The sequence below is a fragment of the Somniosus microcephalus genome, chromosome 28 (genome assembly GCF_052327205.1).
Source record: "Somniosus microcephalus isolate GS21.2 chromosome 28, FLI_Smic_1.0, whole genome shotgun sequence".
In the NCBI taxonomy this organism is placed as follows: domain Eukaryota; kingdom Metazoa; phylum Chordata; class Chondrichthyes; order Squaliformes; family Somniosidae; genus Somniosus; species Somniosus microcephalus.
The window spans coordinates 34,359,118-34,373,252 of NC_141014.1; the positions used below are offsets into that span (position 1 = coordinate 34,359,118).

Consider the following 14,135-nt stretch of genomic DNA (forward strand, 5'->3'; position numbering starts at 1 on the left):
ATGGCCGCGAGCTGTCAAAAGTTGCAGCATTCAGCTTTCTGTTCTGGAGAGATTGCTAAATCAGCCTGAGAGGAAGGAATTAACTTGGGAGTACAGATTGTCAGTGTTTGACAGCTTCAAACAGCTGTCAAACGCTGATATTTCATCTGTCAAAAGCTCTTGACAGATGAAATGTCAATCTGTGACGTCACCTGTTGCCAGGTGGCTTTTAATTGGCCTGCTGGGCCCGCTGGGCGGGCTCAACAAGGTCAATCAAGGGAAAATCGCGTGGGTTGGCCACAGCTCGATGGAGGCGGGACTACAACCCCGAAAGTTGTAGTCCCGCCTCCTACACGCCTCCAGTATCAAAATCCAGCCCTCAATGTCAAAAGGGATGATGGTGCGAGGAGATGTGAATGGGACAAGTAAAGGAACAATAGATGAGTCTAGAAGAGGTGTAAATGGGAATGGCAGAATCATCAACAGCTGCCGTGTGAAAAAATAGGGGCGGGGTTATGATCTGAAATTGTTGAACTCAATGTTGAGTCCAGAAGGCTGTAAAGTGCCTAATCGAAAGACAAGGTGCCGTTCCTCGAGCTTGTGTTGAGCTTCATTGGAACAGCGTGAGCACTTTTTGGAAGTGTAGTCACTGCTGTTGCGTAGGAAACGCGCCAGCCAATTTGCACACAGCAAGCTCCCAAAAACAACCAACCCAATTCCGGGTGGGCATGAGCCCACATTCTAACTCAGAGAGGCCATGGGATGGTTGACTAGGGAAATGGAATAACGTCAAACTGCAGTAGGGACAATGTTGCACAGTCTTCTGAGGTTGGGACTGAGGCAAATGTTTATCATTTTGCTAGAAATAGAGAGTGCAGGCAATATCCACACCCGGGCCCTTGTTGGGGCAGAGAGGAAGGCAGGTACAGAAAATAATCAAAAAGGCTAATGCAATGCTGGCCTTTATATCTAGAGGACTAGAATACAAGGGGGTAGAAGTTATGCTGCAGCTGGACAAAGCCCTGGTTAGACCACACCTGGAGCACTGTGAGCAGTTCTGGGCACCACACCTTAGGAAGGATATATTAGCCTTGGAGGGAGTGCAGCGTAGGTTTACCAGAATGATAGCTGGACTCCAGGGGTTAAGTTACGAGGAGAGATTACACAAACTAGGGTTATATTCCCTAGAATTTAGATGGTTAAGGGGTGATCTGATCGAAGTTTTCAAGATATTAAGGGGAACTGACAGGGTAGATAGAGAGAAACTATTTCCGCTGGTTGAGGAGTCTCGGACTGGGGGCAGAGTCTGAAAATTAGAGCCAGACCTTTCAGGAGTGAAATTAGGAAACACTTCTACACACAAAGGGCGGTAGAAGTTTGGAACTCTCTTCCGCAAACGGCAATTGATGCTAGATCAATTGTTAATTTTAAATCGGAGATTGATAGCTTTCTGTTAACCAAAGGTATTAAGGGATGTGGGGCAAAGGCGGGTAGATGGAGTTAGGTCGCAGATCAGCCTGGATCTCATTGAATGGCGGAGCAGGCTCGAGGGGGCTGAATGGCCCCCTCCTGTTGCTATGAAGGAGCCTTGGTGTTCATCCAAGCCCGATTCATCCGAGTTGGAGGTCAGATTGGTTGGTGCCGACACTGGGGGACCAAACGAAACCTCACTTCAATGAGCATAAGAAAACCAGGAGCAGGTGACGGTGGCTGAAATCAGAACGATGCGACAACGTTTCGCAAGAAACCCACTGGGCAACTGGTGTGATACATTCAAAGGGGTGTCGAGTTACACCCACACAAGCTGCTTGTTGAAATCAAACACATCTCCTCCACAAACGATAGATATTGAAAGTGCCAGCAAATTGGTTCCTTTTATTCGGCTCCAGCTTTTGTGGTGCCGGTTTCAGAGATGAAGAATGACTCCAGGAATCAATGTGAACAAGACAAAGCGATCCTTCAATTGGCCCAAGAATACATTGTCTGGCAGAAACTGTTTCTTTTAGACGCTTGTTTGTTTTCTCTCGTCCTTCCTGCCCTCTCCTGAGGGCGTTGGCTCCTTGGTGGGCTTTGGTCCCCGCGGGCACTCACCTACTTCTCACCGAGTGCCCCCATTGCTTGTGTGCCAGCCTCGAGGGGCGCCGCCGTCAGGCAACTCGATCGCGGCTGAACCCGGTCTTAATTTTCATCGCCCCACCATTGGCGGCCGTGCCTTCAGCTGCCGAGGCCCTAAGATCTGGAATTCCCTCCCTAAACCTCTCCGCCTCTCCACCAACGTCAGTGTTCTCGCTCCTCAGGCCAACATCCCCCAGCATCGAAGCTTTGACCACGCTCGATCAGCTCCGATGGACGGGTCACATTGTCCGCATGCCCGATACGAGACTCCCAAAAACAAGCGCTCTACTCGGAGCTCCGGCACGGCAAGAGAGCCCCAGGTGGGTTGAGAAAACGCTTCAAGGACACCCTCAAAGCCTCCTTGAAAAAGTGTAACATCCCCACCGACACCTGGGAATCCCTGGCCCAAGACCGCACAAAGTGGAGGAGAAGCATCCGGGAAGGCGCCGAACACCTCGAGTCTCTTCGCCGGGAGCAAGCGGAAGCCAAGCGCAGGCAACACAAGGAGCGCACGTCAACCCAAGCACCCCACCCACCCGCCCCTTCAACCACCGTCTGCCCCACCTGTGACTGAGACTGTAGGTCCCGCATTGGACTCATCAGTCACCTGTGAACTCATTTTTAATGTGGAAGCAAGTCATCCTCGCTTCCGAGGGACTGCCTAAGAAGAAGAAGATGCTGCTAAAACCTACCTCTTTGACCAGCCTGTCCTAATATCTCCTTTTGTGGCTCGGTGTCAAATTCTGTTTGATAATCGCTCCTGTGAAGCGCCGTGGGACATTTTACTACATTAAAGGTGCTATATAAATGCAAGTTGCTGTTGTTGTTGCCTTATCCTCATCGCGACGTTTCCAGAAGGACAGGGATCAGGAACGGCAACCCTGGCTGACTTTTGCTCCCCAATCCAGGTTCACTCGGGCTGATTATTTCGCCAACTGTCTCCCCGGCTGAGATCAGGAATCGGACCTGAGGGGAAAAGAAAGAACTTGCATTTATGTAGCGCCTTTCACAGCCTCGGGTTGTTCCAAAGCGCTTTACAGCCAATGAAGTACTTTTTGAAGTGTGGTCACTGCTGTAACGCGGGAAACGCGGCAGCCAATTTGTGCACAGCAAGATCCCACAAACAGCAATATGAGAATAACCAGATAATCTGTTTTTTTAGCAATGTTGGTTGAGGGATAAATATTGCCCCGGGACACCGGGGAGAACTCCCCCTGCTCTTCTTCAAAATAGTGGCCAACATGAACCTTGTCATTCATGTGGAAATGACTTATGTAATAATACTGGGCGGCCTGCTGGTGGCGCTGTCCAGGGAGAGTATAAATACTCGGGCATGGGCCCAGCTTGCTCAGGACATTCTTTAACAGAAACTAGTGAAGGACACAACTAGATCTCCATGTTGAAAAACAGTTGATTAAAGCTTTGTTTAATGCTTAGACCAAGTGCCTAGTAGTTTTCTTGTCAGTGGCCATGGGATCTTTTACGTCTACCTGAGAGGGCAAACGTCTCTTCCGAAAGACGGCCCCTCTGACAGTGCAGCGCTCCCTCAGTACTGCACTGTGAGTGTCAGCCTAGATTTTGGGCTCAAGTCTCTGGAGTGGGGCTTGAAGCAAAGGCATTGCGACTCAGAGTGCTACTTACCGAGCCATGGCTGACACCTTGCGAGTGTCTCTTTCCCTTCCCCAAGGCAGTGCAGGGAGCGGCGATCCATCATGGGTCCTGTCATTTCCCGGAGCGTTCGAGGCTGGCTGCTGTTTTCGTCATCGAGGGAGAGCTGGGTGATGGGGGCCAGAAAAACTCAACAAAAGCAATCAGAAAATCAAGAGGAGCCAACCCAGTGACTGGGGTATACATTGCTGCCGGGACACTCCTGTTGGCTCGGTGGGTAGATGGTCCCAGGTTTGATCCCTGGTCCGCTCTACCCTTGCCAATCTGAGACGGGAGCAGCGATGGCTTTGCTGAGATTTTTGCCTCATTGTCCCCTCGGATATGAAGGAGGGGAGGAGGGAATAAATCAGCCTGAATTCCCTGCCCCGATCGTTGTACAGTGAACGCTTCCCTCCGCCGCCTCCCCCCCCCCCACTATGTGGGCGCATGTAGAGGTCGGGTTTCGCTATGATGCTCCCACCATGGTTGAATAGCCTGCTGATGTCTGGCTTGGCACATGAAGAGTGATCAGTTGGGTGTTCTTTTTAAGTTATTCATTCACGGGATGTGGGCGTCGCTGGCAAGGCCCAGCATTTATTGCCCATCCCTAGCTGCCCCTTGAGAAGGTGGTGGACCTCTCCTGGTCCCTCAACACCTCCTCTCTGGTGAAGAAGGCCCAGCAGCGCCTATATTTCCTAAGGAGGCTGAAGGGATGTAACCTGTCACCCCTGATCCTCTCTAACTTTTACCGCTGCACAATAGAGAGCATCCTGACGAACTGTATCACAGTATGGTATGGCAGCTGTAGCTACTATGACCGGAAAGCCCTGCAGCGGGTAGTCAAAACTGCCCAACGCATTACCGGCACCCGGCTACCGACCATAGAGCACATATACCAGAAACGCTGTCTACGGAGGTCACGGTCCATCATCAAGGACCCTACCCACCCCAGCCACAGTCTGTTCGCCCTCCTGCCATCTGGGAGACGCTACAGATGCATTCGCACCCATACGACCAGATTTAGGAACAGCTTCTTTCATCCTACTGAACTCCACAAATAAACTCTAAAGCCTGCACATCTGCCAATGCACTTTATTATGGTCATATTTATGTTAATATACTACAAGCCAAATGTATGTTGAATGTTTAAATGTCTTAATCCAAATGTACACTCTCGGGAGCCGCAAGCCTACATTTCGTTGTACTGCACTTGTGCACTAACAATGACAATAAAAGTTGATTTGATTTGATTTGATTTGTGAGCCTCCTTCTTGAACCGCTGCAGTCCGTGTGGTGAAGGTGCTCCCACAGTGCTGTTAGGGAGGGAGTTCCGGGATTTTGACCCAGCGACGATGAAGGAACAGCCGATATATTTCCAAGTCAGGATGCTGTGTGTGACTTGGAGGGGAACTTGGAGGTGACGGTGTTCCTGTGCGCCTGCTGCCCCTTGTCCTTCTAGGTGGAAGAAGTCGCAGGTTTGGGAGGTGCTGCCGAAGAAGCCTTGGCGAGTTGCAGCAGTGCATCTTGTAGACGGTACACACTGCGGCCACGGTGCGCCGGTGGTGGAGGGAGTGGAAGTTTAAGGTGGTGGATGGGGTGCCAATCAGTGCCCGTGGAGCTTTGCCCCTTTCCCAGCGAGAGATGGAGAGAGGAGAAGGAGAGAAAATAGAAACCAACCGATCTTTTAGAGAGGTCGTCCACGGTCAGGTAACCATGACTCAGTAAATGGAAAAGCAAAGATTGCATCCAGAGATGTTCCAGTGATAACAGTCCCTGCCTTTCCCATGAACAGAAACCTGACGGTCTGGTTTAACAGGTAATGAGAAGCTGATTCTGCAGGCAGCGTTAGGAATCCGAGAGAGACTCCCTTTGAGATCCTGCAAAAGGTCATTTTTGCCAGCAGCAATTTAATCCAATTTCCCCTGCAGAGACGCTGAAGGCAATGCTGTTAACGAGAGGGAGGGAGAGAGCGAGAGAGGGAGGGAGAGAACAGGGAGAAAGACATTGAAAGAAACTGCAAATATCCGTGTGCTTTCAGGCATGCACAGAGAGTAACTTTCATGCCAATAAAGCATTTGAATTTGAATTTGAATTTGAGTAGCTGGATTAGCATAACGAGGGAGTCACATTTAACTTGCCACGCCTGCACCTGCTAAATCTTAAGTAGCACTCCTGCCCGAAGCAGTCTGTTCACATTGCTGTCACCAGGCCCTGTCCTCACAGTACGCTTATTTTGACTTACAGAACAAAGGAAGAAATATTCAAACTCCAATTTCATAATGGACGATCAGTCTCAGTACTACGTGAACGTAAGTAACCACACCCGTCTCTGCGAACCTCATTCACATTTTCTTGGTAAAATTGACAAATGTTTGGGTTACTTTTTGATTTGGGGGGGGTCTGTTTGAGGAGCCTGGGGCCTCCTCCTCCAATTCCCTCCTACCTCGAGGAACAGCACCTCATCTTTCGATTAGGCACTTTACAGCCTTCTGCACTCAACACAGAGTTCAACAATTTCAGACCATAACCTCGGCCCCAATCATATATATATTTTTCATCCACACTTTTTGTCTGTGTCTTTTTTTCTTCTCTCCCACATAGAAACATAGAAGATAGGAGCAGGAGTAGGCCATTCGGCCCCTCGAGCCTGCTCCGCCATTCAATGAGATCATGGCTGATCATCCAAATTCAGTACCCTGTCCCTGCTTTCTCCCCATATCCCTTGATCCCTTTAGCCTTAAGAAATATATCCAACTCCTTCTTGAATATATTTAATGAATTGGCCCCTACTGCCTTCTGTGGTAGAGAATTCCACAGGTTCACCACTCTCTGGGTGAAGAAATTCCTCCTCATCTCTGTCCTAAATGGCTTACCCCTTATCCTTAGACTGTGACCCCTGGTTCTGGACTCCCTCCGCCATCGGGAACATCCTTCCTGCATCTAGTCTGTCTAGTTCTGTTAGAATTTTATATGTTTCAATGAGATCCCCTCTCATTCTTCTAAACTCCAGCGAGTACAAGCCCAATCGACCCAATCTCTCCTCATGCGTCATTCCTGCCATAGCTGTCCTTCATTCTGCCAGCGCAATTCACACTCCATCTAGAGCCATCCTTTGTTTCTTAACCTGTCCCATTACCATCTCCTCTCACCTTGAATATCTCTTAATGTCTCTTAATCTCTCCGGCCTTCCACCCTATCACAGACCTTCCCTTTTGTTCTTTCCTCCCCTCCCCCTTTCCCAGCCCCTAAACTTGCTTAAGAATCTGTTCCATTTCCGGCTTTTTTCCAGTTCTGACGAAAGGTCATCGACCTGAAACGTTGACTCTGTTTCTCTCTCCGCAGATGCTGCCTGACCTGCCGAGTGTCTCCAGCATTTTCTGTTTTTATTTCCCTCCTACCCTTTACTGGCCTAGTGGTCAAAGGACAGCAACAGCCCTCCAGCACCTCACACAGCCTGCGGCGCAAGACGGGCCGATTTAGCAGTGGGGACGGGCGGGCGCCCAAACTGCGCAAGCGTTGGTCCCGCTTCTACATGGCGGGACCCAGGCGGGTGCCTAAAACAGGCATTAGACCCTTTAAATATGTCAGCGAGGGTCCTAACGCCCATTGAAGGACACCTCTACAGGATCCGTTACCAGTGAGCGGGGCAGGCTTCGGGCCTAGCACTCCCCCACACCCTCCCCCACCCACCCTCAACATTCTCCAGCCACCAACTAGAGGAAACTTTGGTTTATCCGGAGGTTAACTGTCCGGAATGCTCGATCCACCGGCAAAATTCAGGAGTTGGTTCAGTAAGTTTTTTTTCTTTTCGTTGCTTTTTTTTCACTAGTCAGGCTCTGCAAGGTCTAGCTAAAGCTGTTGCTTAGCTACAGGGACGCTTGCAAGCTACGGCCGACTGTTTAGAAGCTGTTGCTAAGCAACAGGGTTTGTTGCTAGATACGGAGCTCAAAAGCTTCCATATGTTTTAACATTAGCGTTGGTTTGTCCGGCAGTTTTGATGGGACGGCAGCAGTTCGGTCCCGTCGGTGCCGGATAGCACAAAGTTTCCTGTAGAAGTATTCAAAAAAAATTAATATTTTCGAGAAAGTTTTCCGCGGAGCCAGGAGGAGCAGGAGTGCTCCCTCGCCCTCTGCACCCCTCGCGATCAGCTGCCCTCACCGTTGCCCGATCCAACTCCCCCCCCCCCAACCCCTATCCGCCTCCAAATTTACCTGTTGTAATTTTTCTAGTGAAGCGAGCTGCCGATGGAGGTACGACCCAGTGCCGCCAGCTCGGCCCGAAGATGTAGGCCCCGGGGGACCAATTTCAGGACCTGCTTTCTTTGCTCGGCCACCTGCTGCCCAAAAAACAGGCCCAAACTAATTACTCCCTCAGAGTTCATTTCATGGACGTCTAGATGACATGGTGTGTTGGCGCGCTGACCTTTCGCCTTACAACCCCAATATTTGCTGCTCCCTATGCTCATAAGAACATAAGAAATAGGAGCAGGAGTTGGCCATTTGGCCCCTCAAGCCTGCTCCGCCATTTAATAAGATCGTGGCTGATCATTGACCTCAACTCCACTTTCCCGCCTGATCCCCATATCCCTTGATTCCCCTAGAGTCCAAAAATCTAGCGATCTCAGCCTTGAATATACTCAACAACTGAGCATCCACAGCTCTCTAGAAAATTCTAACAGGACTGGACAGACTAGATGCAGGAAGGATGTTCCCGATGGCCGGGGGAGTCCAGAACCAGGGGTCACAGTCTAAGGATAAGGGGTAAGCCATTTAGGACTGAGATGAGGAGGAATTTCTTCACCCAGAGAGTGGTGAACCTGTGGAATTCTCTACCACAGAAGGCAGTTGAGGCCAATTCATTAAATATATTCAAGAAGGAGTTGGATATATTTCTTAAGGCTAAAGGGATCAAGGGATATGGGGAGAAGGCAGGGACAGGGTACTGAATTTGGATGATCAGCCATGATCTCATTGAATGGCGGAGCAGGCTCGAGGGGCCGAATGGCCTACTCCTGCTCCTATCTTCTATGTTTCTATGTTGCCATAGGGGGAGTGCAACCAAGATTCACTAGACTGGTTCCTGGGATGGGGGGGATTGCCCTATGAGGAGAGATTGAGTAGACTAGGCCTATATTCCCTAGAGTTTGGAAGAATGGTCATCTTTCCTTTAGTCCCCTGCAATGCTCCTGGGCCACATGATGTGGTACATAAGAGCATAAGAATTAGGAGCAGGAGTCGGCCATTCAGCCCCTCAAGCCTGCTCCGCCATTCAATAAGATCATGGCTGATCATCGACCTCAACTCCACTTTCCCGCCCGATCTCCATATCCCTCGATTCCCCTAGAGTCCAAAAATCTATCGATCTCAGCCTTGAATATACTCAACGACTCATAGAAACTAGGAGTAGGCCATTCGGCCCCTTGAGCCTGTTCCGCCATTCAATGCGATCATGGCTGATCATCCAAAGTCAGTACCCTGTCCCTGCTTTCTCCCCATATCCCTTGATCCCTTTAGCCTTAAGAAATATATTTAACTCCTTTTTGATAAATTTTAATTCCCTACCTACTGGTGGGAGGGATTTGAACTCATGTCTCTGGATCATTAGTTCAGAAATTCTGGATTACTAGCCCAGTGACATTACCACTACACTACCATCCTCGCTCAGCATCCACAGCCCTCTGGGGCAGAGAATTCCAAAGATTCACCACCCTCTGAGTGAAGAAATTCCTCCTCACCTCAGTCCTAAATGCTCCTTTCACTTCCGTCCGGGTTTTCCCTTTTTTCAAATTCTCCGCCACCGTTTGCTTGTTCCCTGCAGCACCTGACCACCTTCCCCCTGGGTCCTGGGGAGGAGACGCAGACTGTGGAGGATTCCATTAAGAAGCTGAAGATGTTGGACAGCAAAGGAAAAATCTGGACACAGGAGATGCTGCTGCAAGTCAACAGCTCGGCCGTCAGCTTGCTGGACATCGAGTCCAAGGTACGCCCGCCAGTGCCCTCGGGGACTACCCGGCCTCGGCGGGCATTGCCCACCGCTAGTCTGGGGGGAGGGGGTCTCGTGCACGGTTCTTCTGCTGGTGATTGGACCTCGTGGGTTTTTTTTTGCCACGGCGAAGCGGTCAAAAAATAAATTAAATGGGCCTTGGTCATCTCCGCCGTGGCTGGTGACCGCCTTCTTCTGACCGGTTGCTCTTCACCACTTAGGACCAGCTGGAGAACTACCCGCTGGCTGTGATCGAGCAGTGCGACTCGCTGCTGAACAACTGGAGGTTTGACTCGATGCTGATCCTCGTCTGCAAGGAGGCCCACCAGACCAAACCCGACATCCACTTCTTCCAGTGCTCCGAGGTCGGGGTGAGTGCCAGAGCGAAGGCGAGGGGGGGGGGGGAAACGCCAACCTCATTTCTCTCCCACTCTAACGGTTTGAAGGGTGGGTGGGGTGGGCGGGTGGGGTTAATTGTAAACTTGGCCTTTGGTTTGCTGTGCCTCCCAGTCTGAGGTTCATTCCCATCGTCCTACCTGTGGGATCGATCGCGTCCAAGGGAAACTGGATTGAGCACCAACCTGGCTGTCCTAGTCTACCTACTGGGAGTGGTTATAAAGGCACAATTGGCATCGGTTGGCAGTCCGAATGGTGGGTGGTGTGGGCATGGGAGGGATGGCGGTGCAGTACCCACCAGGAGGACAGACATACGTAAAGGATTGAATTTCCATGGGCGGTCTTCTGTTGTCCCACCATAAATTCGACGGCGCTTTGTCCTAAAGGGCCGATTGTGTTGGGTCTCTGCTGATCTTCCACCACATTACAGCTGGAGATCATAAAATGGTGCAGCACAGAAGGAGGCCATTCGGCCCATCATGCCTGTGCCGGCTCTTTGAAAGCACGATCCAATTAGTTCCACTCCCCCCCCACTCCCCCGCTCTTTCCCTGGAGCACTGTAACTTTTCCTCTTCAAGTATTTACCCAATTCCCCTTTTGAAAGTTACTATTGAATCTGCTTCCACCGCCCTTTCAGGCAGCGCGTTCCAGATCACAACCACTCGCTGCGTAAAAAAATGTTTCCTCGTCTGCCCCCTCTGGCTCTTCAGCCCATTATCTTCAATCCGTGTCCTCTGGTTACCGACCCTCCTGCCAGGGGAAACATTTATTTACTCCATCAAAAAACCCCTTCATAAATCGGCAGAACTGAATGAAAATTCAACCCCAAAAGGCATATTTCAATCGTTAAATGAATGTTGTACTAATGTTTAATACAGAGACAAAGGCCCACAAAAGAACAGCAGAGGCTGCATTTGTGCAGGAGAGGACACTGAGACACACACAAGCCATGATCTTATTGAATGGCGGAGCAGGCTCGAGGGGCCAAAATGGCCGACTCCTGCTCCTGTTTCTTATGTTCTTATGTATGGTCCCAGACAGGAGTAATAGTTTCCCTCTCCCCACAAGCAGCACCCCCTCACCCCCCGCCTCATGTGTGCCGTACATGTACGAGCCCTGGCACTGAGGCACCAGGCGTACAGTACCCAAGTGTCAACAATTCCTTTTCAATCGAGGGTGCACTCTGCCTATTTGAAAACAGACACACAAGCCGAACAGTACCAGAGGGGAACAAATTGTTCCCTTTTACCTAATAGAGCACTGGGGCAGCAATTAGTGTAGAATTATGTCGGAGATTAAATTACTAACGTTTATGATTAATGGAAATCAAAGGAACATAAAGCAGAGGCTCTGCGATCGAGCTAGGCACCGACTAAACATTGACTAAGCGCTGCCTCGCTGTTCTATTTCTGCAGGCTGACCTGATTAAGTCCGATATCAAAAGTGCGATCACAGATCTGAGAAGTGGAAGAAGAACAGAGAGACCAAACGCTCTCAGGTGAGTTTCTGGAAAGGGAGGGGGGAAAAGAGTGAGAGGGTCAAGTACGGAACTGGGCCTGTCTTCCTCCCCGACCCCAATGGCTTAGTGTCTGCCCAGTGCGGTGCTGATGGCGATTCCAACACTCTCCTAGCCCGCCTCTCATCTTCCACCCTCCCTAAGCTCATCCAAAACTCTGCCGCCCTTGTACCACGTCCCGGGGGTAAGAGCAGGGGGGCGGAGTGGGACTAATTGGAGAGCTCTTTCAAAGAGCTGGCACAGGCACGATGGGCCGAATGGCCTCCTGTAGTGTCAGCTGTGGCTCAGTGGGCAACACCCTCGCCTCTGAGTCAGAAGGTTGTGGGTTCAATAGTCCGCACTCCAGCGACTTTAGCACATAAAACTAGGCTGACAATCCCAGTGCCAGTACTGAGGGAGCGACGCACTGTCGGAGGTGCCGTCTTTCGGATGAGACGTTAAACCGAGGCCCCGTCTGCCCTCTCAGGTGGACGTAAAAGATCCCGTGGCCACTATTTTGAAAAAGAGCAGGGGGAGTTCTCCCTGGTGTCCTGGGGTCAATGTTTATCCTTCAACCAACATCATTAAAACAGATTATCTGGTCATCATCACATTGCTGTTTGTGGGAGCTTGCTGTGCGCAAATTGGCTGCCGTGTTTCCTAAATTACAACAGTGACTCCACTTCATTGGCTGTAAAGCGCTTTGAGATGTCCGGTGGTCATGAAAGGCGCTACATAAATGCAAGTCTTTCTTTTTTTTTTCTGTGCTGCGTGATTCTATGAAAGGATCACATTTTCCTGTTATTCTTCTTTCCAGATTTAACCAGGAGAAAATGAAAGAACAAAGCAGCTCACCGCCCTCACCTCCCCAAAATATGGCCCCCACGGCACCAGCGACCTACAATGCCTTGAACAAGATTCAAAGGACCTCGCCATTACCAGCATCATATTTAACAGCGACTGCAGTGGCTGCCATGGGTAAGGAACGAAGCTCGTGTTTTTATACTTATTTACAATTAAGTATAAGTCCTGGCCGGAATCCCATCTTCCACCCTCCATAAACTTCAGCTCATCCCAAACTCTGCTGCCCCGTCTCCTCACTCGCACCGAGTCCCGTTCACCCATTGATGCGCTATCAATTACTCAAAAGACTGAGGTTAAGCGAGTAACTAACAGGCTTTTATTAACAAGAGAATGAAGGTGTGCCTCGAGTGGTCGACCAGTCCAGAATACAGAGGGACTGTGGAGCAGTCACCTTTATACCTGGACTCGTGGGAGGGGTCAGCCGAGGCATGTACAGACATGTACACAGTGGAATACAAACACCCACACAGGCAGGTATAACAGTGGTTTACCACACCCATCAGCCCCCTGTGCTCGCCGACATCCATTGGCTCCCAGTCCGGCAACGCCTCGACTCATCCCCGTTTTCAATTCCCTCCGTGGCCTCCTCGCCTCCCCCTCCCTATTTCAGTAACCTCCTCCAGCTCTTCAACCCTCCGAGATCTCTGCGCCCCCCCAATTCTGGCCTCTTGCGCATCCCCCCCGCCCCCGATTTTAATCGCTCCACCATTGGCGGCCGCGCCTTCAGCTGCCTGGGCCCTAAGCTCTGGAATTCCCTCCCTAAACCTCTCCGCCTCTCTCTCCTCCTTTAAGACGCTCCTTCAAACCGACCTCTTGGACCAACCTTTGGTCACCTGACCCTAATATCGCTTTATGTGGCTCCAAATTTTGTTGCTCCTGTGAAGCGCCTCGGGACATCTGACTATGTTAAAGGCGCTATATAAATGTAAGTTGTTAGATATCTAGACTACTTCAGTTACAAAGAGACAGCCCAATGGAGAATTAAAGCTCCTGGACAAGACTCACAGCTCTCATATATACATTTATGGGATTCCTAAGGTAGATTTCCCCTGAAACGTTCCTTAACATCAAGCAAGCAACTGATTCTCACTCAGTCGGATAAAGGTATAAACAGCTGTATATCGAGTCATTAAACTCCTCATATCTGACCTCGAGAGAAATGATTCAGTGTGTGCGTTGAGGTCTGCAAGCTTACTTACCTTAACATTTTAAAAGAGTGAGGCAATTTCTGATGTGGCCATCTTATGAATTCATGCAACAATGTCACTGCGGGGAACTGGCTATGTATGTCACAGTCAAAAATAAACTTAGTGCCATATGCTTTAAATGGGTTTGCAATCTGTGTCACTCTTACCTATAACACTGTGAAGACTCTCCAAATGTTGATAGCTCAGCATGCATTCAACTTAGAGATTGCAAAAGGAAAGAAGTGAGTGAGAGAGAAAGAGAGAAAGGAAGAAAGAAAGTGATGGAAAGCAACAACGGAAGGGCACATGAAAGACAGAATGAAAGAATGAGTGAGAGAAAGAGTGAGACAACTGGGGAGATAGATTGAGTGCAAGAAGGAGTCAGGAAGTGGGAGAGAACAACAGGTGCGTGAGAGAGAAAGTGAGAGAATGAGAGAGATTAAGAGAAAAGGGATTTGTGAGAAAGTGAG

General features: G+C 50.0%; 1 protein-coding gene across 2 annotated transcripts in view; it reads left to right on the top strand.

The window, feature by feature from the left end:
- Positions 1-14,135, top strand: part of LOC147099529 (epidermal growth factor receptor kinase substrate 8-like protein 1) — a 99,031-nt gene that overhangs the window by 39,346 nt on the left and 45,550 nt on the right. For both annotated transcript variants that reach the window (XM_085969759.1, XM_085969760.1), the window contains 5 exons: positions 5,986-6,050; positions 9,559-9,720; positions 9,945-10,094; positions 11,535-11,617; positions 12,432-12,592. In XM_085969759.1, coding sequence (XP_085825885.1) covers positions 5,986-6,050; positions 9,559-9,720; positions 9,945-10,094; positions 11,535-11,617; positions 12,432-12,592 — 621 coding nt within the window. The remainder of the gene's footprint in view (positions 1-5,985; positions 6,051-9,558; positions 9,721-9,944; positions 10,095-11,534; positions 11,618-12,431; positions 12,593-14,135) is intronic.